General features: G+C 31.5%; 3 protein-coding genes and 1 long non-coding RNA gene across 5 annotated transcripts; all 4 read right to left on the reverse strand.

The window, feature by feature from the left end:
- Positions 1-644: 644 nt before the first annotated feature.
- Positions 645-1685, reverse strand: LOC128280632 (uncharacterized). The gene is made up of 2 exons (XR_008270729.1): positions 1594-1685; positions 645-902 (listed from the first exon to the last, which is right to left on the reverse strand). It is a non-coding gene; the product is annotated as an uncharacterized LOC128280632 (long non-coding RNA).
- Positions 1686-5321: 3636 nt separating this feature from the next.
- On the reverse strand, positions 5322-6789 carry LOC108456056 (uncharacterized). Its single transcript, XM_017754649.2, has 2 exons — positions 6335-6789; positions 5322-6247 (listed from the first exon to the last, which is right to left on the reverse strand). Exons 1-2 carry the CDS (start codon positions 6633-6635, stop codon positions 5529-5531), a joined length of 1020 nt encoding a protein of 339 aa, XP_017610138.1. The 5' UTR covers positions 6636-6789; the 3' UTR covers positions 5322-5528.
- Positions 6790-8142: 1353 nt separating this feature from the next.
- On the reverse strand, positions 8143-9780 carry LOC108456085 (uncharacterized). The gene is made up of 2 exons (XM_017754679.2): positions 9161-9780; positions 8143-9073 (listed from the first exon to the last, which is right to left on the reverse strand). The coding sequence occupies exons 1-2, from the start codon at positions 9609-9611 to the stop codon at positions 8349-8351; spliced, it is 1176 nt and encodes a 391-aa protein (XP_017610168.1). The 5' UTR covers positions 9612-9780; the 3' UTR covers positions 8143-8348.
- Positions 9781-19021: 9241 nt separating this feature from the next.
- Positions 19022-23573, reverse strand: LOC108455886 (probable serine/threonine-protein kinase PBL2). Of its 2 annotated transcripts, none has more exons than XM_053018854.1 (6): positions 23019-23573; positions 22126-22477; positions 21884-22019; positions 21310-21446; positions 21071-21194; positions 19022-19619 (listed from the first exon to the last, which is right to left on the reverse strand). In XM_053018854.1, exons 2-6 carry the CDS (start codon positions 22417-22419, stop codon positions 19198-19200), a joined length of 1113 nt encoding a protein of 370 aa, XP_052874814.1. In that variant the 5' UTR covers positions 22420-22477; positions 23019-23573; the 3' UTR covers positions 19022-19197. The 2 variants fall into 2 exon arrangements, with proteins under 2 accessions (XP_052874814.1, XP_017609948.1); XM_017754459.2 differs by having other exon boundaries at positions 22126-22481; positions 23019-23570.
- Positions 23574-25477: the final 1904 nt, after the last annotated feature.

Below are 25477 nucleotides of genomic sequence, written 5' to 3' on the forward strand. Positions count from 1 at the left end.
TGGCATGTAATTCTAGACACTTTTCACATCATACATATTTGAGAATCGACTAAACCGAAGCTCGATACCAATAAATGTAACGCCCCTTACCCGAGACCGTTGCCGGAGTCGAGCACAAGGCACTACTAAACTTATTTGAGCACTTAACCAAATTTAGATAATTTATATAATATTTTTCAGACAAGCTGTCCAACTGTGTCATAGTTGCTAAATAATTCATATCTCGAGTTATAAAACTCGAAATCCAAATCCGTAAATTTTCTCTAAATTTATACTCATATATATACTTACCAATTTTTTTCTAGAATTTTTGGTCAAGCCAATTAGTACAGTTTATTATTTAAAATCTCCCCTATTTCAGGGTTTGACTACTCTGACCTTTGTGTATTACGAATCAGATATCTCTCTGTACAGAGCTTCAATGACTATGCTGTTTGTCTCTAATAAAACTAAACTCAATAAGGAATCTGTACATATAAAGTATGACTTCTAATTATCTTTGTAAAATTTATGGTGAATTTCCAAAGTCAGAACAGGGGATCCAGAAATCGCTCTGGCCCTATTTCACAAAAATTTAAACATCTCATAAAATATAGCTCATATACCTGTTTTGCTTCTTCCATATGAAAATAAACTCATCAAGATTCGATTCCATAATTTATTCATTATTTAATTCCATTTCTACTATTTTTAGTGATTTTTCAAAGTCAAACTACTGCTACTTACCGAAAACTGTTTTAGTACAAATATTGTTAACTAGTTTATAACATCTTTACTTCAATTCATTCAAACTCTATACATGCCATATAAATCTTTAAACATAAAACAAAAACTACCGGAATTGATCTGAATAGTGTGCCCTGTTGTGTTGATCCGATCTACCCACTTCACTTCAAGTCAATCTACATAAAAATATTAAACACACACAAGTAAGCTTATTGAAGCTTAGTAAGCTCATAGGCATATAAACACAAATCATATCAAATATCGTACACAATCATATATCTATTAGTTTAACTATTTCATCCTCCAAATCACAATTTCATTAATAACTCATTGGAATAATTTCCATATGGCAACTCACAATTTAACTCCTTAGGCCCATTTCTCATTTACTTTATTGTCAAATTAGGGAACAATAAGGGAATTGAGTGCTTCATTATCACATTGCCATAGTAAACCATGGACTTTCACATTGATACACATCACACACCGAAGCCATAGCCTTGCCATGGTCTTACGGTTCACATATCATACCGAAGCCATATCCGGACATGGTCTTATACGGAATCACATTATCACATTATCTGATGCCATAGCCCGACTATGGTCTTATCTGAGTCACATTATCACATTGCACCGATGTCATAGCCCAGCTATGGTCTTAAGCAGGCACACTTGTCACATATGTTTCAATCAACTCATCGAGGTCACGAATAGAAGCACTCAAATCCATTGTTCCTACTAATTTGTACTTTTAGTTACACATTATTCATTAGTTAATGCAAATTGATAGTATTCATCAACAATAAAATACTTTAACAATCATAATATTTTCATATCAAAACATTGAACTTTGCCATATGAACTTACCTGGACTAATTTGTAAAAGTCGTAGAAATTCAGGGACTATTCTTGAATTTTCTCCTTTCAACGATTCAGTTCGTTTTCTTGATCTATAATTATAAAATCATTCCTTCATTAGCATCCATTTCAATTCTATTTCACTTCACAATTTATGCTGTTCAAATTTCAAAATTTCACTTTTACCCCAAAATTTACAATTTTCACAATTTAGTCCCTTCTCAATTCACCCATCAATTGAACTAATTTTTCTCAATTAACACTTTATTTTATCATTATAAACTATTTCAAAACCTTTTATATTCTTAATTTCAACAGAAACCTTCAATTCACAACTTTTTCACAATTAGGTCCTAAATATCATTTCCTATCAAAATCACTTAATAAAACCACCTTAATATAAAATTAGAACTTAAATTTCATAATAATTCATCATAAAATTCCCTTATACATCCAGGGTAACTTCAAATTTTACCCATAAAATCAAAAACTAATGAATTCTACAAGTGGACCTAATTGTAAAAGTCATAAAAACATAAAAATTATCAAGAAAAGTAAGAATTAAACTCACATGATGTAAAATATGAAAAACCAGCTTTCTCCAGACCTTCTATGGAATTTTAGCTTAGAAAATATGAAGAAATGTCTAGATTTTTCAATTACATCATTATTTAACTATTAACTTTTATGCTATTTCCAATTTTGCCCCTTGTTCACATTGTTTTCTTGCTTATTTCATACCCAAACCGTCCAGCCATTAACCTTTGGGTCTAATTTCTCTTTAAATCCATCTTTTAAATACTTAAGCTATTTACTCACAATTTAACAAATTTTGTGCTATTTTCAATTTAGTCCTTTTAATTAATTAGCCATCCAAGCGTTAAAATTTTCTAACTGAAACTTTAATACTAACTCAATGAAACTCCATAAATATTTATAAAAATATTTATAGCTCGATTTTCAACTTTGAGGTCTCGATACCTCATTTTTGACCCGTTTGACCTAATAAATTCTTTTAATTCACTAATTTCACCATTTCACAAATTCTTCTAAATTCTTACTTGACTCATAAATATTAAATTACTACCTTGTTCAATCTTATTTGTCGAATTTAGTGATCTCAAATCACCATTTCCGACACCACTGAAAATTAGGCCGTTACAATAAACTAATTAAATCAAACTTGAAAGCCAATTAAACCGAAAAATAAAAAAAAAAAATTGGTGTTTTTAGTGGTTCACTTTGGTTTTTTCGATTTAGATTTTTTTTTTTTTGCACGCCCCTACTCACAATTCACATCATTTATCGCCATCCACAACCTCCATCACCAAACTTTGTGAAACATTGTTGATTTTTGCTTTGCAGATATAAGTATAGATATATTGTAAGTTGCAACAAGATTAAGTCATTGCTACAAGAAAAATAAATGAGGTTAAAAATTTTAATGCATGTATTGATTAGACCTGTTTATAGGTCGGGTCATCCGGCTCGATCCGAAGACCCGCCCGAAATATGAAAGGGTTTAGGCAAAAATATAAACCCGAAAAATGGGCTTGGACAAAAAAATAAGGCTTATTATAAAAAACAGGTTGGGCCTCGGGTAAGGCATTTGTGGACTGGAACCGGCCCGAATTCACTAAAGGACAAAAGAATCTATTTTTTAATATTATTTTTTTATTGTTTTCTCCCTATTTTGCTACCATTTTCTATTATGTTGTTACTATTTTGTTGTTATTATTTGGATATTGTATAAAACTTGTTTTATTGTCAATTTTGTTATTATTTTAAAGACATTTGTTAATTTTGTTATTATTTTAGAGGCATTTGCTTGTTAAGTTGCATCTATCTTAGTGTTATTTAAGTATACATATTTTTAAAATTTATTTTCAATTTGTTGAGAAATATTTATTTTGATGTTTTAGTATTTTTGATATATTATATATTTCAAAATTATATAAAAATAATATAAAACTAATATGAGCGGGCCGGGTCGAGCTCGGGTTTTAACATTTTTATTCGGGTTGGGCTTGAGTAAAATTTTAGGCCAATTTTTGGGGCCGGGTCAGACTTAAATTTTTAGTTGAGCCCAGCTCGACCCATGCACACCTCTACTAAGTACTAGCTATTTGATTTTATGTAAATCTAGATAAGTCAAACAAATCCTAATTGCTACTAAAATTAAACTAAGCAAATTATAAAGATTTCACAAAACTAGAGCAATGGAAAATCCCAACTTTCTCAATAAAGTGTATGATCTTGGAACTTTAATTTCACCTAATCTAGTTAATCAATTATCCCTCGTGCAGTCATTCAATCTATGTAATTATTAACTCAAGATTCAATGGACTAACTAAACCATTGTAGTATCTATTTAAGTTAATCCTCTTTCCCCACTAGCTATATTCCACTGTAAGGCAAGATGTCATAACGAACAAACTTATCGTGTTGATTAGGATATCAAATATATTCCTATTATAGCTGCAAATTAACTCGTTCGTCGCTACTAGAGTTAATTCTAATCTATTCAATCTAGATCTCAACCTTACTTTCCTCTCTCAAGACAAATTAAAATTATCAAATTAATAAAACACGATAACCATACAAGCAATTAAATAATCACAAGACTAAATAATTAATAATTAACATAGATCAAAATTAATAATTAATCAACTAATATGTAGAATCTATCACCATTCCAGAAAAATAAAATTTAATTAATCATGACTTGAGAATACATGAAGATATTTAAAACAATCTTGCATAAATAAAAATCTAGAGAGAAAATTGATGAAAAGGATGGTCTCGGATCTCTTTGAAAGCCTCACATCCCTTGACATGGGAGCCTACTTCAAATCATGAAGTGCCTTTTTGAGTCTGGATGCTTAGGATCTTCAAACCCCTTATGTTGTTCCAAATAGATTTCTTCATCTATGAACTTATTCAAAAATGCATTCGATACAACTTAATGTTAAGATAAGTTGCAAGTTCCAAAGCAACCTAATGACCTCAAATCTGGGTCTTAGAGCAAATTTCACATCAAACTTAATTCTCTCTACCTGTGCCGTATCCTTGAGCCAAAAACCTTGCTTTATTCTTAGTGATATTTCCTAGTATTCGTTTGTTTTGTTTTGGAATATCCATCTTGCTCATTGTCAAAAAAAGGCTTTTCGAAATGAAGGCAATAATCAGATTATGCCACGTCCAAAACCAACTCCTTAAATTAGTTGCATCACATCACTTTCAAGGACATAAAGAAATCAAATTATAATTGAAAGACACAGAAAGAATATCTTAAACTAGGAAGAATAAAAGAGACCAGTTTTAAGTATAGTTAGAAACAAAGAATTAATAACAAAAATTGAATTAGAAAAAAACCCATATTTTCCTTTTATTTCTCTCCTTGGGTTTAACGTTCATGTTGGTCTTGCTTTCATATGATCGCTGGTGGTATTCGTTGCTTGGACTCATCTGTGAAAAAATGAAAATATTTTCCAAGCATCATCGAATATTATTTGAAATCAAAATCAATAACGTAGTTGTCTTCTCCATGTATTTTCACAACTCTCTAACATTGTTTTATTCAAGTAAACACTCTCATCGGTAGCTTCCTCGAGCATCTGAATCGCATCTTCAGCTCTACCTTCTCTGCATAATGTACATGTTTATAGTATTCCAATGTAAAAGTCAGCTTCCTCGACCTTTTTCTTTTTATTAATTAGTATATCAACATGCAACAATTTTATTACTAAAAAAAAAAATCAACAATTTATTACTTAACAACCCAAACTAAGCAAGTTTACATCGATATATGTTGTATACATCTTGTTTAAAGTAATGATATGTGATGGGCAAAAATCTGGCCCTTATTAGCATTACAATTCTAATCACAAACAAGGAGTCAAAAGACATGCATTACATGTATGTTATTCACTTTTAATCAGTCCTTAGTTGGAACTTAAACCGGCTGTTCCTTTAAACCTGCAATGATTGCAGAGAGGCGAATATAAGGATGGCGTTTGGTATTTGTCTTCCCCACCCATCATTGGCATCGCCACACCTCGTTTCACGGGGCTAACGTAGTCCGGCCGGTAAGTCTGTCCCAACACCCCTTCCGCTAGATTGGTTAGTCCGGTGAATTTGAACTGTGTCTCCAAATGTGCAAAGGCGTCATCAGCAGGCAACTGGTAATTGTGAACCTTGTTTTCATGTTCCCCAATGGCTCTAACTTTTACATTCAACTCCACCAGCCCTGCAACTGTGACCTTAACACCGTTGGTTTCCTCAGTTCTTTCAACTATCACTTCCCTTTCTTCCAAATTAGTCCTCCACTCGGCTTCTCCGTCGGTCGGGATGTTTACGACATCGCCGTCCCATCTTACAATGAGAGCGTCGAAGTTGTCGTCCCATTGAGAAACTCTCTTTGCCGCGAGGACGAGAGTGTGAGTATCGAACATGACCGCCAAGGCTTGCACCCATGTGTAGTCTCGTGTACGTCCTTGGGGTCGTGTCCCGATGAAGTGTGCATTGATATGGAGGTTCTTATCTGATACAATGGCGAAATTTCCATCCTTGGCTCCATGGAAGTAAAACATAACTCCATCACCACCAACAAACCTTGGATCATAGCATAGAGACCCATATCCGTTACAGTTTGGCTTTCTCCCTGTCAAACAACTTCAAATCATCAGCATACATACACAGATTACACATAGATACACCCATACATACATATAAATATATATATACTTACATTTGCAGGTGACTTCACATTTGCTACTGCAGTCAAAGAAGCATCCTTTGACCTTCTTATTCTTTTTGGGCTTCCTTTGAGCGCATTGTCTCGGACATGTGAGTACCTTTCCATTACAAGCTCCTCTTGCTAGGCAGTAAACTCTTTCTTGTCCAGTACTGGTGGGTGCCAAAACAGTATAATGAGTTGAAGCAGCATCATAGGGTGTCTTCTTGCTGTTGCTACCTTGCGCATTGCTACCTTCCATGGAAATGAAAACCAGGACAAAGGCCACCAAAAAGAAAGAGTATCTTCTATCCATGTCTCTCTGTGTTTTAGAAGTTCCTTCTCCTTCTATTAATCTTTAAATGTTGCAGTTTGGAGAGGAGATAGGCGGAGATATAGTGTTACGGAAAACCCTATATAAAGACCAGTTCCGCTGCGGTTTGCCTCCAAATACGGCTAAAGCCATGTGAAGTTTCTTCTTTCTATAAACAAGCAGGTGACAGAGAAATAGCTCCTCTGGATCTGCAATTTGTTTATATTTACAATTTTACATTACTCGGTGTAAGGGAAAGATATAAATGAGAAAAGGGTGCTATGAAACTGTCCACATCATCCTATTGGAAAAGATAATAAGTCAGATTTTTTCTTAGTAATTTTCGGTCCAACTAGATACGTGAACGATTATATCCCAGTAGTAATTTGATTACATGTATATACATGCAAATTATATATTTTAAAATATAATTCTGCATTTAAAAATAATATTTAATAAATAATAAAATATATATTTTGAAATTAATAATAATATATATGAATATGTGCTATGAAATTTAAAAAATAAATTTATTTAAATTGTGAGTAAAAATAAATTTAAATAGATAAATAATGTGATAAAAATATTAAATGCACTATAATTACTTTTCTAGCTCAGCGTTGTCATTTTTCTGTAATAATAATATATATACAATATATACGAAATTAAAAAATACATATGATCAAAATATTAAATGTACTCCAATTTTTTTTAGTTAGTGTTGTCGTTTTTATAACACCTTAAAATGCTATCATGTTAGATAGCATTACTTAGCATCTAATATAACTTATTTTAAATATAGAAATGTATTGTTATAATTTCTCCAATCGAGTTGATGTTTGGTTAACTCATACGTTAACTCAATCAAAGGTTTAAAGTTAGTAGAGATATAAATGAAAAAAATTGTATAATGATATTAAAATGTAAAAAAATTATAATTGCTATCAGTATGATTTTGTAATTTTTATTAATTTTATTAATTTGTGAATAGAAATATTTATATCTAAATATATATATGAAATATTGTGAAGAAAAACGAAGAATAAAAATAACATATTACTATATCAAGAAACTTAGGCATAGGCCTTGGTTGAAATTGGAGATGGTGATGAGAATAGTAATAAATTTGATGCTTCTAATCTAGTTGTTCTCACACATTATCATGTGACTAAAGCTTCTAATAATGGCGGATCCCATAGTATTTTAAATGACTCTCCAAGGTCAAACCGCCTAGATTTGTGGTTTCTGCACACCCCCTCCACCCGGCTAGGCCGCCCAAATCTTTATAATATTTTGAAACTTGAGAAAGTAAGCTTTTAATAACTACAAGTTGCATTAAGGGAATAGGCCAAGTCAAACCCATTAAATGAACAACAAATTCATCTGCCACCCACTGAATATATATATCATAGCTACTTGGGGCATTTCATTTCAATGTTTAATACATCACAAACGAATTTAAACATATCACATACTCTTTAAAGTATAGTGAAAGAAGAAGAAAAAAGAATTAAGCATTGAAAAATGAGACTAGTGTTTGTTGTTTATTCAGTGGGTAATTTTCATATGGCCCTTATTATTTTACAATAGAAAAAAAAAATTGAGGTAAAAACATGTAAAACGACATAATTGACACATATTGGTTTATTTTAGAGAACAAATTTTTTGTGTGTGTCGATTATTATCAGCTTGGAGATGGAGAATATCAAACTCAGTTCAGATGGTGGCAACTGATCCAGATGGCCTCTGAAACCTGCAAGCCTTGCAGAAAGGTGAAAAGAGTGATGGGGTTTGGTACTTGTCTTCCCCACCCATCATTGGCATAGCCACCCCTCTCTTCACTGGACTAACATAATCTGGCTGGTATGTTTTTCCCAACACTCCTTCAACTTCATCACTTAAGTTGGTGAACTTGAACTGTGTTTCCAAGTGAGCAAAGGCATCATCATCTGGTAACTGATAGTTATGAACCTTGTTTTCTTCTTTGCCAATGGGCGTCACCCTTATGTCCATCTCCACCAATCCAGATATTTTGACATGAAGACTGTTTTTGTCATCGGTTCTTTCCACCAACACTTGTCTTTCATCGCCGTTACCCTTCCTCCAGTCACCTTCTCCGTCGTAAGGGATGGTAACCGTCTCGTCGTCCCATCGTACACTGAGAGCATCAACATTGTCATCCCACTGAGAAACTCTATTTGCTGCAATGACAAGTGTGTGGGTATCGAACATGACAGCCAAGGCTTGCACCCATGTGAAATCACGAGTCCTTCCTTGTGGTCTAGTGCCGATGAAATGAGCATTGATTTGAAGCTGATCATCTGAGACAATGGCGAAGTTCCCACCCTTGGCTCCATGGAAGTAGAACATAACTCCATCACCACCAACAAAACGAGGGTCATAGCAAAGAGAGCCATAGCCATCACATTTTGGTTTCCTCCCTGAAAAGATACCAAAAAGAAAAATAAAATAAAAATCTGAGAGAAGTTGGAATTAGGGTGAATGGTATTATAAATATATATGCTTACACTTGCAAGTGGCTTCGCACTTGCTGCCGCAGTTAATATGGCAAGCCTTCTGCTTTTTGTTCTTCGTAGGCTTCCTCTGAGGGCATTCAGATGGACAAACAAGGGTCTTCTGGTAACAAGCACTTTTCCCTTTGCAGTAGGCTCGTTCTTGCCCGGTCTTTGATGATGACATGTCATAATTCACTTCATCATCGTGTTTCTTATTCTTCTTCTTATCTCCATTGCCCTTGTTTTTGCCTTTTCCTTCGTCGCTGTCCCCCTTGCCCTTACCATTGCTGTCGCCCTTGCCCTTACCATTGCTGTTGCCCTTGCTCTTACCATTGCTGTTGCCATATCCATTACCATTGTTGTTGCCATTCCCATTGTTGCCCTTACCTTGACCATGCACAATGGCGGCTTCAGTGGATAGCAGTACGATAACGAGAACCACCAGAATACTATACGACTTCATCTCGTAATCGAATTGACACACTAATTATATGTTTGTTTCTCCTCTTTATAGCTTATGATTATTATTAGTGGTAGAGTGGATCAATGGAGGAGAGCTGATGAAAATGTAGCACAAAATCAACCTATTTATAGGGTTTGTCAGGATGAACCTCACCTTGAACTTTGGGCCTTTAATCATTTTAATGATGCCTTGCTTTGCTGTTAAAAAGAAGAAAAACGGATTAGGTTTTTGGAGGAATAAATTAGTAATTATATTGTTTTTACGTTCAAGTGCAAGTAATGATCAGCATAATGTCTTTTTGAGTAAAATCCAAAAAAGAATCTTATGCAATAGTTTGTTAAAATCATAAATTATAAGCTCTTTTTTTTTTTTTTCTTTTTTCTCACCAAATAGCTGTAAAGTATTTCTTTCGGTCTAAGCCTATGTTATGCTTCACTTTTCTTGAGTTCAATGCAAAGTTCAACTAATCCTGTATAATTAAATTTAGGGTGAAGTTAGAAAATCTTTTTAAGGGTTAAAATTAAAATTTAATTTTTTACGATAATAAAAATATAATTTTAATATTTGAATTGTCTATATTTTTATAATTTTAAAGGACTAAATTAAATTTTTATCATTTTTAGGAGGACAAAGTATAAATTTACCTTTACTAATTTAAAATTTAAAAAAAATTAAAGGGCCCCTGCCGGTCCCCTGGTACGCCCCTGCTTTGTTTTAGGTGTTTGAAAGTGTTCCCTTCTTTCGTTTCATATATGATTCATATTTGTGAGTTTAAAAAAAATAAGATTTATATTTGTATAAATGATTATGTGATTAATAATTGTTATACCTGCTCTACGTGTTATCAACAACCAAGTTATAGGCTAACGTATCCATATCAAACAAATCTCTAACCAGGAAAAAGCCAAACCTCAGTAGATTGATGAACCTTCACAAGATCACTCTCGCTAGGTATGTATGAGACGCGCATAGGGACTTAGACTTATTGATTACCTAGTTTTCTTAAGAAGTTATATCTTAGGACGTCACATCACATCCACTTAAGGGAATAAGGTATAACTCCACTGTAAGAAGTTATATCATAGAACGTCAGACCTCTATCTTTCACATACATGTTCACCATAACGTATGAGAAAAGGCCAAGACACAAAAATCACCTCCCGTCTTTCCTTATTCTCTTCCTACCAAGAATAATCTCCCAAGACCATTCTATCACCATTCAGTGGCTCTCCACCCAACTGTGGATGAACTTAAGGGTGTAATCGATCCGAGCTCAAATACTGCCAAGCTTGAACTCGACTCAAAATTCGAAGCTTGATACTCAACTCGAGCTCCATTGAACATTTATTTTTAAGCTTGATTAAGCTTGTTTGTCATTTTTTACTCAAGCTCGATTTAATTATTAAGCTTAGGGTTAATAATATATATTAAGGGAAATAATGTAATTTAATAATATAAAAATATGAAAAGTTCGATAAGGCTTGCGAGTCGTTCGAGTCAAGTATTAATAAGCTTGAATTTGGCTAGATCAAGAGCTTGAGTTGCTCGAGCTTTGCTCGATAATTACCAAATTGAACGAGCTCAAGTAGCTCATGAACACCAGTGTCTCATTTACACCCTTAGGTGGACTACCACCACATCATTCATCTCCTTATTCTTGATAATCCCACTAGTTAACAAAGTAAAATATAATAAATAACAATTAATTGTATTTTATACCGAACCTAAAGGGCTAAATGTCTTTTACCCCTATTATTAATGCTTCTTTAATGTGATCGTAAAATCAAGAAAGGTTCACCGTCATGTTAATTAATAATTTAATTAAGGGTTAATATTTGATACATTAATGGTATATAATTATATGCAGCATCAATTAACCAAATTATGCCACATCATTAGAAATAAAGTGAATTTAGTTTTAAAACTTTTTAATGATGTGTAATTGTCTAATTCACTAATGGTGTATAGAATTATATACTATCTGGGCATCAAATATAAACACTGTTAATCAATATTATTTATTTTTATTATAGTAAACTACACTAGTAGTCACCCACTACTAGTAAATTCCTTTTTTGCACAAATATGAAAAGTTACAAAATGATCACTAAACTATTTAATTTTGTCTTTTTTCGTTACCAGCCGACTAACGAAGGCAACATTCAAAATTAGCATGATAACAAGTTTAACCCTCAACATTAATAAATTATGTCAATTTAGTATTGATTCTAAAAAAATTAACCCTCAAAATTTACACATTGTGTAATTTGGTCTTCTTCTTTTTTTTTTTTTTTGCAGTTTTGCTTCTTCTTTTTTGTAAAGCTTTGCAATTTTGCTTTTATTTGTGACATTGAAGGTTAATTTTAAAAGAATGAGAAAAGATGAAAATTATTATCTTGGATTTTTGCTATTTCTATTTTTTGTATATTTTCAATCAAATTTTGCTAATAATTCTTTTAAGCTTTTTAGGTGAAAGGGTCACAATGAAAAGCAAAACTGGAAAAAAGACTAAATTACACAATGTGTAAATGTTGATAGGGAGATTTTTTAGAATCAAGACTAAATTGACACAATGTATAAATATTAAGAGTTAAAGTTGCTATTATGCCAATTTGAAAAGTTTTCACCATTAGTCGGCTGGTGACCAGAAAAGACAAAATTGAATAGTTTGATAACCATTTTGTAACTTTTCATAGTTATGTGACCAAAAAGAAATATACTAATAGTTAGGTGACTACTAGTGTAGTTTATCCTTTTATTATCACATAATAATATATTAAAAATATTTTTAAAATGTCAATTCAATAATATACGGAGTAATAAAAATACTTTCATCGATTCAAAAGTTTATCTAAATTAGTATTTTGATATATACTAGATTATAACACATTAGATGTGAGTAAAAGATTATATAAAAATATATTTTAAAGTTTTTTTATCTAAAATCTAAATAAAGCTTCCGTTAAAATGGAGAATAATATTTTAGTTCAAACCCAATAAATTATGAGTTTTATATTTAGTCATTATTTAATTAATTTAATATTTGATTAATTAAGTAACGGTCAAAATTTAATATATAGTATAAATAGAATAGATTTGTTGAAATTTATCTATCAAAAAACTTATTGGAGTACAACATGCTTTTTAAAATTTTGAAATAAATATCTAAGAGATACATGTACGATAGAGTGAATAAATATAATTTATAACTGAACCCTATATGTTGGTCTAATGATTAGGGTGTTTATCATCTTAAGTGTCACTTGAGTTCAATCACGCTAATCACGTTACTGTTAGGAATTAATTTCAAAATTTAAAATTTAAAAGAGTTCTTTGAAATATTAAAAATTAGGAAAAAAATTATTAAAATTCAGAAAAAGTTGTTGAGATAATTTTTTTTCATGTTTAAACTACAAAATTTAGCTAACCTATCATAGTTGACCAGATTACTCCAATAGCGGACCGCGAGCGAGCATTTCCTCAAGATATGGTCGATATTTTTGATGCTAGCATCGCAAATATAACAGCTCGGATTGGCTTGTTAATTTTTAATGAAATTTATTTTTTGAAAAGAGTAAAATTATTTTTAATGAAAATATTGATTAAAATATTAATTTTTAAACATGTTAATTTGTATGGTAATTTACGTATATTTCATTTTTTATGAAATTTTTATATATTTTAAATTTTTTGAATATTTTATAATTTTAAATTATTTTGACGTGACATATAAGATAAATAGTATCGTATTAGCATAAAGTACATATGGATTTGTTATACGAGTTGTCATGCTAATTTTGTTAAAAATTTATGTTTTAGTCAATAATTTTCTTAAAAACAGTTCAATTATTTTAAAAAATAATAATTAATTTTAATTATAAAAGAATAAACATCAAATTAAAAATATATTAAAGATTAAATTTGAGGACAGATGAATTTCCACATTTTAAGAAAAGCATCTTATAAGTAAAATAAAAAGAATCACCAGCCTTTTTGAAAAATGGAAGCAATATAAAATAAACAATAAATGTCGTTGCCGCTCCTACACTTTTGGTACGTTCTCTACTTTAGTAAACAATAATTCATTTAGCTAATATTTTAGCCTTCTTTTTCTTTTTTACTTTACATCAAATTATTGAACTCTAAATAACAAAAAAGAAGAAGTTATATTTAAACTATTTGCATCATTTTTCCCACATATTATTCAAATTAAAATGTAAAAATAGTAAAAAAGTTGTAATTAATTGTATATACCATTATTTAAGTATGTAACTTTATTAGTATTATGAGTTATACTAATCCAATTAAAAATTTTAAATTTTAAATAATTATATTATTATAATTTTTTTATCTTTTCCTATATTTATATAAATTTTATAAAAATTAAATTTAGAAAAAATTTACAAATGACAAAATTTTAACCTAAAATATCCCTCGATGTTATAAAATGACATGCGTGTGTCTTAGTTACTAATAGACCTGTTCATCGGTCGGGCCACCCAGCCCAACCCAAAATATGGAAGGGTTTTGACAAAAATAAGGCCTAAAAAATAGGCTTGGATAAAAAAATAAGGCCCATTTAAAAACGGACCAGGCCCCTAGTAAGGCATTTAAAAATTGCTATTTTTTTAATGCTATTTTCTTATTGTTTTCTCATTATTTTGTTACTATTTTACTTTTATGTTGTTACTATTTTGTTGTTATTGTTTAGATATTTATAAAACTTGTTTTATTATTAATTTTGTTATTATTTTAGAGGTATTTGTTTGTTAAGTTGCATCTATCTTAGTATTATTTAAGTATAAATATTTTTAAAATTTATTTTCAATTTGTTGGGAAATATTTATTTTGATGTTTTAGTATTTTGATATATTATATACATTTAAAATTATATAAAAGATTAATCTGAAAGGGGCAGGGCTTGGGTTTTAGCATTTTTATCCGGGCCAAGTTTAGGCAAAATTTTAGGCCCATTTTTCAGGCAAAGTCGGGCCCAAACCTAGCAAATGGGCCTGAATTTTTAGTTGGATTCGGCCCATGAACACCTCTAGTTACTAGTATATACTAAAATTAACTTATGATATCCTTCTCTAAATTTTATAAAGGCTTAATTGATATTTTAATCATTTGACATGAAAAATATTGATGTATAGGGTTTAATTGTTATTTTAATTATTTTATGAGGGTTAATTGATTTTTAATTATTTTAAAAGGGTTTAATTGATTTTTTAATTATTTAAGTCTAAAATTATTAAAATATTATTAAAAATATATAGAAATTATTAAAATTTTAGAAAAAATACAAATAATGTCATTTCTAAGGATTGAACTTATGTTCTCTCCTTAGGATTGTAAAATGACTTACCACTATACCCAACACTTGTTGATAAAAACTTATAAATAATATAAAAATTAAATATTATTAATATAGGTGGTAGTTATAATTAGAACCAAAATGCTTTTAGCCATTAGATCAAATTGAATGCTTCTAGCATTAGATTTATGATTTAACTTATCTCACTAAAATAAAAAGCACACCACTCAATCAATTTTCCTTTCTTTGAGATTATGCAAAAGAAAATTGTTCATGTTATTGGTCTAAAAAATCCAAAATTACAATTCATCCTAACGCTATATGATACAATTGTTTATTTGTACTAGAAATTTAGATTTTGCATTTGCACAATCCATGTTCAAGTTGTTTTTGTAACACCCCTTACCTGATCTAGTCTTCGACCCCAAGCTATAGGATGTTACAACAGTTAACAGAAAAGTTCACATATATTTCTAACTTTAATATTCAATAAATCAACATAAAACATTTCATAATTCAAGTACAATATGATTACAACCAAAACTGAGTCTCAATCGAGCTTACGAAGCTCTCGAACCAACTTGAAAACAATTTAGGACTAATTTAAAAATTTTACGAAAAGATAGGTAAAAAGGCAAAACAGGGGTCACAAGGTCGTGCGGCCAGACCGTGTGACAAGCTGATAACGAGTGGAGCTAGATGGCATGGTCGTGTACCTAAGCCGTATAACAAATTGAAGTTATCCACCCAAATAAACATACCAAAATGGGCAAGTTCATAAATTTCAACACCAAGCACATATATATATCACATCTATTACATCCCACTTATAATTAAACTAAGATGAACCAAAGATTACCAAAAGAGACATTGGGTAGTATGAGCCCTAGAAGTGATCCAATAGCCAAGTTTCGCAAAGATGCAACTACAAAAGACATAAAATAAAACGAGGTAAGCATTGACATGCTTAGTAAGTTCATAGATGTTTAGACAAGATTCTTACCTCAGTTTATAATTACGTAAACATATATAACTAATTTTATACAATTTACTGTCAAGACGTTTACAATAACGAGGTGAGCATTTCATGTATCAATTGTATAATCTCACAATCAATCACTATGATATATTTCCATATCATTCAAAAGGAAGGATCCAACATATGAATCATATTAACCAGTTGATCGCATCAATTCATATTCACAATCAAATACCATTTCTTTTAAACATATAGCATTGTCATTGCATATCACGTTTATAAATTAAGTGTTTCATACATAAACTATAAAATTTCTAGTCATTTTGATATCATTTCCGAACAACTTTTAAAAATATACTCATCATTCATTCAGTTTCATCAGTTAAAATTTCAATAGTAGTACTAACATATCATTTCCAAACAATTCATGTAGTCTATCAATATATGTTCTTTTACCCGATGAACTATAGCAACATAATTCAGATACTCAGTTATCCACCCAAAACATGTCATAATGCTCAAACAAGTTAAACCAACCAAGAACACGCCTAGGCACTAAGTGCCAAGTCCGAAGGCTAACATCCGTCTAGAAACATGCTTGGACACTAAGTGCCAAGCCTGAAAGCTACACATCCTCCCCCAGAAACACGCCTGAATTACTGTAAATATAACTCAGTAACCGCAAAAAATCTTGGATACCGACACATTCAATAAACATATAAACATATCATCTATCATCATCTCATCTCACATCAAACTCTTACAACGCGCGATATAACCCTATTGGCATACCAATCGTATCCTAATTGTTTACCACATTCAAATGGGCATTTAAACATGACTTGTAATATTTATAAATTAGGGGCACTTCCATGTTCTCAGTACACATGCTGTAAACAATTTACATGAATTCAAAATCCACATGAATCATGTTTCACCAGTATTCAACATTTCTCAATTAAGTCCTTACTCAACTTAATAACATTAGATTATAACATTTCAATTCCAATTCACAATATTAATAACAAACATATTCATAATTCAACAGTAACAATATATATATATATATATATATATATTAACAAGTTGATTTATAGGGAGTATTATACAATTTTCACTTGTTTCCTAATTTTCATCCGTAGGATTGAATCCTTAATCATACAAATGAAAGAAAGCTTGGACGAAAACCCTTAAACTTGGCAATGGAGTATTCGGTGTTTGAGAAGAAAAAAATAAGGATGAAGGTGGTAGATTTTGTTTTATTCATTTTGATTTATTATTACTTCACTTCACCAACCGTCCACTTTAATTTGTAAAGGTGTAATTGCACTTTTAAACCTTGATAATTAGTTTAATAAGCCTTAACTCATTAAAAATTTCAATAGTGATAATATTTTATAATTTTTACGATTTAATCCTTTTCTTTAATTAATTGTCAAATAATCAAAATTTTCTGACCAAACTTCAATTCACTTATATAATAGCTCCGTAAATATTTAATAATAATATTTATGAGCTCAATTTATGAAAACGACGTCCTGATACCTCATTTTTCGAAATCACTAAATTTTGGTTTAAGCCACTTATACCTCTATTAACTGACCAATTAATAAAATCTATTAAATCACGATTCACTATTATACTATATTTAACTCATAAATATTAATTAAATATAACTATGAACTCTCTCATCGGAATTATGGCCCTGAAACCATTATTTTCGACACTACTAAAAAACGAATTGTTATAATTTCTCTTTTATTATTCATTCCATTATCGTATATATAGGCTTTCAATATTAATATTAATTGAATTACTAAATACTCTACTATAATTTGAGGCTTATAAGATTGTATTACCGCCAACTATTGAAATATTGAAAGCCTATATGATAATACAATCTTATAAGAAGCTGATCACAGTAAAGTATTTAGTAATTCCATTAATATTAACATTGGAAGTCTATATGGTTATGGATTGAAAAGAAAAAGAAATCTGCCTCAACGTGGATTTGCAAATACAAAATCAGATATCTAGTTTCAACAAACAATTCTATAATGTAGTGTTAGATGAATTGTAATTTTGGGTTTTAAATTAATAACATGAATATTTTTTATATAATATTAAATGAAAAGAAGAGAGAATGATTGGGTATCATGCTTTTTATTTGATTTGATGGTTAAAAGCATTTTTATTTTCATTATTTTGTCATCATTAATATATTAAGAAAAATATTAAAATTTATAAATATATTTATATATATATATATAAATATAACTAGTTTTAGTTATTTTGAATGTTCGAGTCTTTAATTTCCTTATTTTGATAGTCGGTACTCCATATAAGTCTAATCATTATCATACTTTAAGTTCTTCATTTTCTTATTATCAAAATAAAAGATTCAAAACTTTCAAAATAACAAAATTTTTCTATATTTTTATATTTTTAATAATTTCATATTTTATCATTTTAATAGTTTTTATATTATTTTATATAACTTATTTATTGTGTTCTATATTTTTAAATTTTTCTATAATTTTATAATATTTTTCATAACATATTTATTGTATTTTATACCATTTATTTTCTATAATTATTTTATATTTTTATAATATTTTAATAATTTTACACTTAAATAATAAAAATTAATTAAGTCCTATAAAATAATTAAAAACAATTAAACCCTCCATATTAACATTTTCATGTTAAACATCACATCAATCATCATATCATTATTTTTGATATCAATTGTCATATTATACATTAAATCAGCACTTAACAACTTAGGTCAATTGTGATATTAGCCACTTAGTCATCATTTAACAACTTATTAAAAGCTTTAATTGAGAATTATATTTCAAGGGCTCAACTGCTTACTAACTTTATATTAAATACCTACAATTTTCCATTAAAAACTTGATTGATTTTAATTATTTTAGAGAAATTTCTTTTAATTATTTAAGCGTAACAACTTTTTAGTTTTTAATTACTAACAACTAAAATAATATCAATATTCTAGATTCAATTTGTTAGTAGAAGCAGAGCAGTCCTGTTTCCAAGTGACCAAAACTTCTTTCCTTGTGATCAAGAAAAACAGATGGGTTAATTACATATAGATTTTGGTGTTAAACATATATTTATTTATTCACCATCTTCATCTACAATACTTTTAACACTCTTTTCCATTCCGTTTCCTTGTATACAAGGCCCCCAACCAATAATTCCACACGGTTCCGGCTTAACAACAATTCTTGCTTACCATAAACGAATTTGCATTAACAAAACAATATTTTTCAAAGTGAATTTGTAGTTGGAATTCTTGCCTTGTGAGGGCTATTCACATGCTTAATCCCATGGTGATCAAGCTTTGTTTGTAGCTGTTGGGGTGTCCTTGCCGATGAGTCCTTTGTTACATGGAGTCGCTCTAATGATGCTAGAACATCAGTCATGCACGGTCTGTTCTTCGGATCCTTATGCAAGCACTGCAATGCGAGTGCAGCCGCAGCTTGTGCTCCTTTCTTTGAGTACTGGCCTCCTAACCTCGTGTCCATTATCCGTAGTACTTTCCTGTTGTCACTTAGGAATGGTTTTGCCCATTCTACCAGTGTTTCTTCCGAAAACCCAAAATTCTCATCGTCCACTGCTCGCCGTCCTGAAAGTAGCTCTAATAGTACAACACCAAAGCTATACACATCACTCTTTGGGGTCAAATGACCTGCATGTAAGGTTTAAACTAGTTCGTTAGTAGGACCAATCTTTAAATCCACTTAAAGCAAAAAAAAAAATTGCAGTGACAAAACAGAAGGATCATTACATATCAATATACCAAAGGTGTTTCTCCCAATATCAGCTGCTCTTTTAAGGGTACTAATTTCAAACCTGAACACTCCTGAGAAAACTAAATTTACAAACCTAGTTTGTCTTCGCTATCAACGGAGTCTTGCATCTTAACCATTCTACGTTATCCCAACCCTTCTTTTTTGTGTGTGCAACTGGATGAACTGCTAAGCCACTAACAATCTAGATGTCCTTGGCCTAGAAACTCCAAAGAAATATTCCCGTAAAAGAATTCCGCAAGCCTGGTGGTGGTTCGAGCTCCACAGCATTGCTACAGAGCAATTTCCAAGCTGTTAACGATGTGACAAACTAACTGCTGGTATGATCATGCTAAGCATATTATGTTCAATCCTAGGCCTCTTGTACATGTCATATGCAGGGGAAGTAGTGGAGAGAGACCTAATGGCTCGGCACAAAAATGTTTTTTTCCAGAATTTGCCAAAAGGTCCTCAGGAATGCAGGAGATCTTACTGGAGGCAAAATGTATGTAGGCTTGACAAATTCAAGATTTTGTTTTCAAACCTTAGTTCATTTACTATAATCAAAGCCCATCGACACAACTTCAGTTGATTCATTCAGTTTATTAGTATTTTATGGCTATAGGCAAATGGAGAAGAATCTCAAGCTCGAACGAACATTGAACATGCTCCTAAACTCATGCTCAGCATAGACTAATAGCAGCCTCTCAAGATTAGTATGCTGAAGTTATGGTTGTAATCTATGATAACCGGACTCACCATTTATGGCCACCATACTGGTGCCAACACGACATTGCTACAGAAAGTTCAGCTACAACTGCATTTGGAAGAAGGGATGGAATTTGAGAAAGAAGGAAAAAGAATCAGCTTAGTTGGAGAAAAATTTAAACAAGACAACTTCCATCCTTAGGCTGTTGCACTTGCATCCAAACAACTAGCGTATATGTAATGTAACATAAGTTAACTGTAGTGCAAAATCTCATCTATTTCTATTTCTATTTCTTTTTCTTTCCTTGACTTCATTTATTATTATTATTATTATTATTATTATTATTATTTTTGAATCTCATTAATAAGAAGAAAGGTATAAGATACCAGAATAATCCCTCTATGTTGCTCCCATTTTTCATTTTCTTGAACCATCCATGAGCAACACGTATTCAGACATGAGTTTGGGGATATAACTCTCCAAAAATCCTCCAGATACGGGGAAAACTGAAATTTTTTTTAATATACCCATGCCAAACATATACTCTTACCAACATACACCCGAATCTGAGTAATAATTTTCTCTACTCATTATCATACTCAGTTTTAACTGTACTATTTGAAGGAAAGATGATGAACACACCTGTGGCAACATATTCTGGGGCAGCATAACCTTGAGTTCCAACAACTCTGGTCGAAACATGGGTGTTATCACCAGTTGGACCATCTCTTGCCAACCCAAAATCTGAAAGCTTTGCATTGTAATCCTACATAAGTTTATAGGCAACAGCATCAGTCATTAAATCAAATGGGGATGTTCAATATAACATCTCTGCCGTACAACTCAATCAAAAGTGACAATGTTTGATATGTCAGCATTACCGAATCTAGAAGAATGTTGGAAGCCTTTAAATCACGGAAGATTACATTGGCATCTAGACTATGTAAAAAGGTCAATCCCTGTGCAACCTGTCTGGCAATATGCATCCGTGTAACCCAAGAAATTGGTTGAACACCCTCTGAAAGAAGAAAACAATAATGGTTTTAGTGTTAGTACGTCACACCGGATCCCTATGTTTCTCTGACTCTTCATTTTTCTATAAGTACCTATATCCGATATATATTTTTTGGACATGAGTAAAAAGAAACATTAAAAATTGGAGGAAAAAAAAAAAAACACAAAAGCACTCAACCAAGTTCGAGTAATATAGCCAGATCCTATCTTGATTAACCATTCAGACTAATGAAACAGAAACATTAAAAATGACTCATATATGCAAAAACTGCCACCATCCTAAGAGTCATGTAACTCCAGCTGCCCTGCATGCCAATAGGAGACAACTAGGTTCATACAATATGGTTTAAACTCACACACTGACAAGCCATTGATACATGGTATATGCTTTAACATAATGAGAAGAAGATCAATGTAAAAAAGAGTGAGAGAGAATCTTACTTTTAAATAAATGATTCTCCAAACTTCCCTTTGGCATAAACTCATAAACCAAAAGTCTATTCTCAAACTCCACGCAATAACCAATGAGTTTCACAAGATTTTCATGGCGAAGCTGACCCAAATAGTTAACTTCCGCCTACAAAATGTTGATCGGCTTTTAGAAACAGGCTACAGCCTACAAATATGAACTCGCAAAATTTGAAAAAAGAAAAACTAAAGTTATAAACAAAAGCTTTACGTACAAGCCATTCCTTGTGCCCTTGGAAGCTTTCTAACTTGAGTTTCTTGATAGCTACAACAATTCCGGTTCCCGGCTTGGTAGGCGCAAACGTGTTCTCATCAATCCAACCTTTAAAAACACATCCAAACCCTCCCTCTCCAAGAAGTGTTTCGGACCGGAAGTTTTTGGTGGCATTTTTAAGATCACTAAAACTGAAAGACTTCAGACTGCTGGAAACAGATGTATCAGCTTTGAGGTTGCTGGAAACAGGTGTGTGAGGTTTAGATGCTACAAATGGTTTGTTCGAAGTTTCCATAGGCGATTTCTGGGTTGAAGAAGTTGATTCCTGCTTTGTGTTACTATGAGTCTTTGCACTACCTTAAACAACAAAAAGCAGAATTTATTTACTGACTTCTAAACCATATCAAAATAATACAAATTCATTCTTGCCACTGGTCTAATAACCCATACACACACATATCCAAGGAAAAAGAAAGCCAGAAACTGACTGTTACTATTATTTTGTTTGTGATCAATATGAAGTTCAAACATGCATTTAATTACTAATGCAAATTTCTGTGTTTAATAATAATTTCACCAAAAGGAGAAGAAGATAGTTGATTGGAGCATACAGGGGAACCCCTTTACATTCATATCAGATATAGAAATTGATTTATTATTAAATGAACGCCCATTCGTTTTCTCATAGCCAGACTTCAAAATAATTCCGCTAAACCAAACTATTCTTTTGATTCCATCCTTAAGTTGTATTTGATTAATCCATTACATAGCAATACAAGAACTCAAACCCAGACAATATATATATATATATGTGCGTGTGTGTGTGTGTCTGAAAAGCTTATATTTAGACCCAAAAAAGAAATAAAATGAAGCAAAAAGAAAAGTGAGACTGACCTGAGAAATTAGAGGAAGAAGCATGAGCACACTTTGCTGGTTTAGGCCAGCAAATACCCATGACGGAAGATCAAACAATAAGGCTGAAATGGTCAAAGCATATGGAGGAAGAAGAATAATAATTCTTGACGAAACGATAACCCATTTAAGGGGACGTAGAAGAAATATAGTACAAGAATAAAACAACCCAAAGTCCATTCCATTTAAAGAGGTATTGAAAACCAAAAGAAAAAAACAAGAGGAGGAGAGAAGTTGAAGAAGCAGGCAGCAAAACATGAAGAAAACACGCAAGAGAGGCGCATAATTAGTCAATGGAAGGTGCCTGCCTAGTTTCAACATGGAAATGTCTACGTCTCTTTTAAATGGATCAATTACTTTGAAAATTCTTAATCAAATTCTATGTTTCCTAGCCCCCGCATTACGAATTTGCAGTCCCCACAAAGGAAGAAATTGCAGTTGAATATTGCCATTTACATCATGCCTATGCTTTGCAACTCTGACTGTTGAATGCCATGCTCTTTAAATTCTTGGCGCTTTCCTTTGTTTGCATTGCATTAGTACGGGTCAAAATTTTTAATGTATTATAATACATTCATTTTAGTCCTCTATTTTTCCAAAAGGTGCGCTCTCAATTCTGAAGCTAATTTTTTTTCGGTTGATTCTGTCAATAATTTGAAATAACTTATTTTTTCAAATATGATATAATCAATTTGACTTTTTTACATTTAAAAAATATAAAATTTTCAACCTTATAAAAGTGTACACACCATATCATCACATGTTTTAAAAAACTAAATAAGATACCATTAAATTATTGACAAATTTAACCACATCCAAACTAAAATTACACAATTAAAAAAAAAATAAAAGACTAAAAATGATAAATTATATTAAAGGACTAAAACTGCAAAAATTATGTAATACATAAACCTTCTACATATAGTTTTTATTTTTGGGTCAATGACCTTCTATACAATGTCAATAGTTCTGTTTATAACATAGGCTAGGCTGTATAGAGTATTTGTACAAATTTGAAATTCCGTTTTAAGATTAAATTAAAATTCCCGTTTTAAGATTAAATTAACTTTATGTTATTATTATTTTAATTAAATTCAAACAAAGTTAATCTTAATTGACAAAATAGTAATTGGTCTAATTCAAAATAAGAACCCGTAAGAGAGCATTACCCTTTTCGTTCATTTGCCTTCAATTTGAAGGAGTTTTCATTCATTTATGTAACATTTTTCTTCATTGTAGAAATACACGTAATGTTAGTAAATCTCTCTTATTAGACACAAGTCCAATATGAGCGTTAAGCAGCTTTATGTTGGTTATGAGGGTTTGGTATTACCTGTGCAAATGACTATTGTCCATGTTGAGTAAGAATCTTGTTATTGCAGCAGAAGCAACAAGGATAGGCATTGTTATCAACAACCCACCACAGCATTCTTTCAGTTTGGCAAGTGCCATCCAAATAGTGTCATCACTGTTGAACACTTTGTGGTTTTGAGTATGAAAGTAGGGGTGCGGAAGTCATTGCGTCTCTTCCAACTGAACAAAGCATGATAGGGGTTCTTTTTACCATTAGTCATATTGAGGGGTGCATTAATAGCATCAATGAGGTTTCTCTGTTATGAGGGTTACCTCACTGTCTTTCAAATTGAAAGCTTTTTCCACAAAGGTTTATCATCTCGGATTTGGTCTCTCCTCGTGAAAAGAACTTTGTTCCTCTATGTTATTGTATTAAGTGGGAGAAGAAGGTTGAAGGAGGAGGGGAGTCAACCAGTAAACTGTGAGGCAGAAAGGGTCAAATTGCATGTCCCATGCACGAGTCTTTGTAACTTATATATACAAGTCTTTCTCATGGTTTTTGTGTTGCCAATTGTCCTCTAATTGGTAGATTTGATGAGCCACGATGTCCATTAGACACGCGGCTTTAATGACTTATGGATGGTCATGTTTATTTACGTCAACTTGAGTAAATGGTGAGGGGACCAAACGAAGCCCACATGGCAAAAGGGTGGTGAAGTATGTTGATTACCTAGTGCGAAACATAGCTATTTAGCAATGTATAGCTAGCACGGAGAGGCATTTGTGATGGGTGAATATGTTTCTGGCAAGGTATAACATTCTGTATCCATATATATTCCATAGCATACAAGTCAATCTCCAAGAGAGCCAACAATTTTGATATTGTGCATGGTTTCTTTTCATAATCTATGATTTGATTCACTCTTGTATATACGAAGGTTGGATCCCATATGTTTTTATGCCTACATTTGAAAGCAACCAAATAGCTTAGGCTAAGTTGCATCGGAGGAAAAGATGGTTGTAGGACTGATAACCATTCTCACCAAGTACACAATTGTCATTTAGACATTAAATCCCTCTTGAGATAATATCATAAGTTAGAAGAAAGATGAACTCCTTTTCTAATTAGAATTATAGGTGGCGGTAAC

This window comes from Gossypium arboreum, chromosome 9 (assembly GCF_025698485.1).
Source record: "Gossypium arboreum isolate Shixiya-1 chromosome 9, ASM2569848v2, whole genome shotgun sequence".
Taxonomy (NCBI): Eukaryota; Viridiplantae; Streptophyta; class Magnoliopsida; order Malvales; family Malvaceae; genus Gossypium; species Gossypium arboreum.

What these genes read in the sequence shown, in the direction of transcription:
- LOC108456056 (XM_017754649.2), bottom strand. Translation starts at nt 6,635, where the DNA reads ATGGATAGAAGATACTCTTTCTTTTTGGTGGCCTTTGTCCTGGTTTTC. An exon ending in ATGTGAAGTCACCTGCAAAT is followed by an intron (nt 6,248 to 6,334) that starts GTAAGTATATAT and finishes GTTGTTTGACAG; the next exon opens with GGAGAAAGCCAAACTGTAAC.
- LOC108456085 (XM_017754679.2), bottom strand. Translation starts at nt 9,611, where the DNA reads ATGAAGTCGTATAGTATTCTGGTGGTTCTCGTTATCGTACTGCTATCC. An exon ending in GTGCGAAGCCACTTGCAAGT is followed by an intron (nt 9,074 to 9,160) that starts GTAAGCATATAT and finishes GTATCTTTTCAG; the next exon opens with GGAGGAAACCAAAATGTGAT.
- LOC108455886 (XM_017754459.2), bottom strand. Translation starts at nt 23,079, where the DNA reads ATGGGTATTTGCTGGCCTAAACCAGCAAAGTGTGCTCATGCTTCTTCC. An exon ending in TTCTTCCTCTAATTTCTCAG is followed by an intron (nt 22,482 to 23,018) that starts GTCAGTCTCACT and finishes TTGTTGTTTAAG; the next exon opens with GTAGTGCAAAGACTCATAGT. An exon ending in GGAGAATCATTTATTTAAAA is followed by an intron (nt 21,447 to 21,883) that starts GTAAGATTCTCT and finishes TTCTTCTTTCAG; the next exon opens with AGGGTGTTCAACCAATTTCT.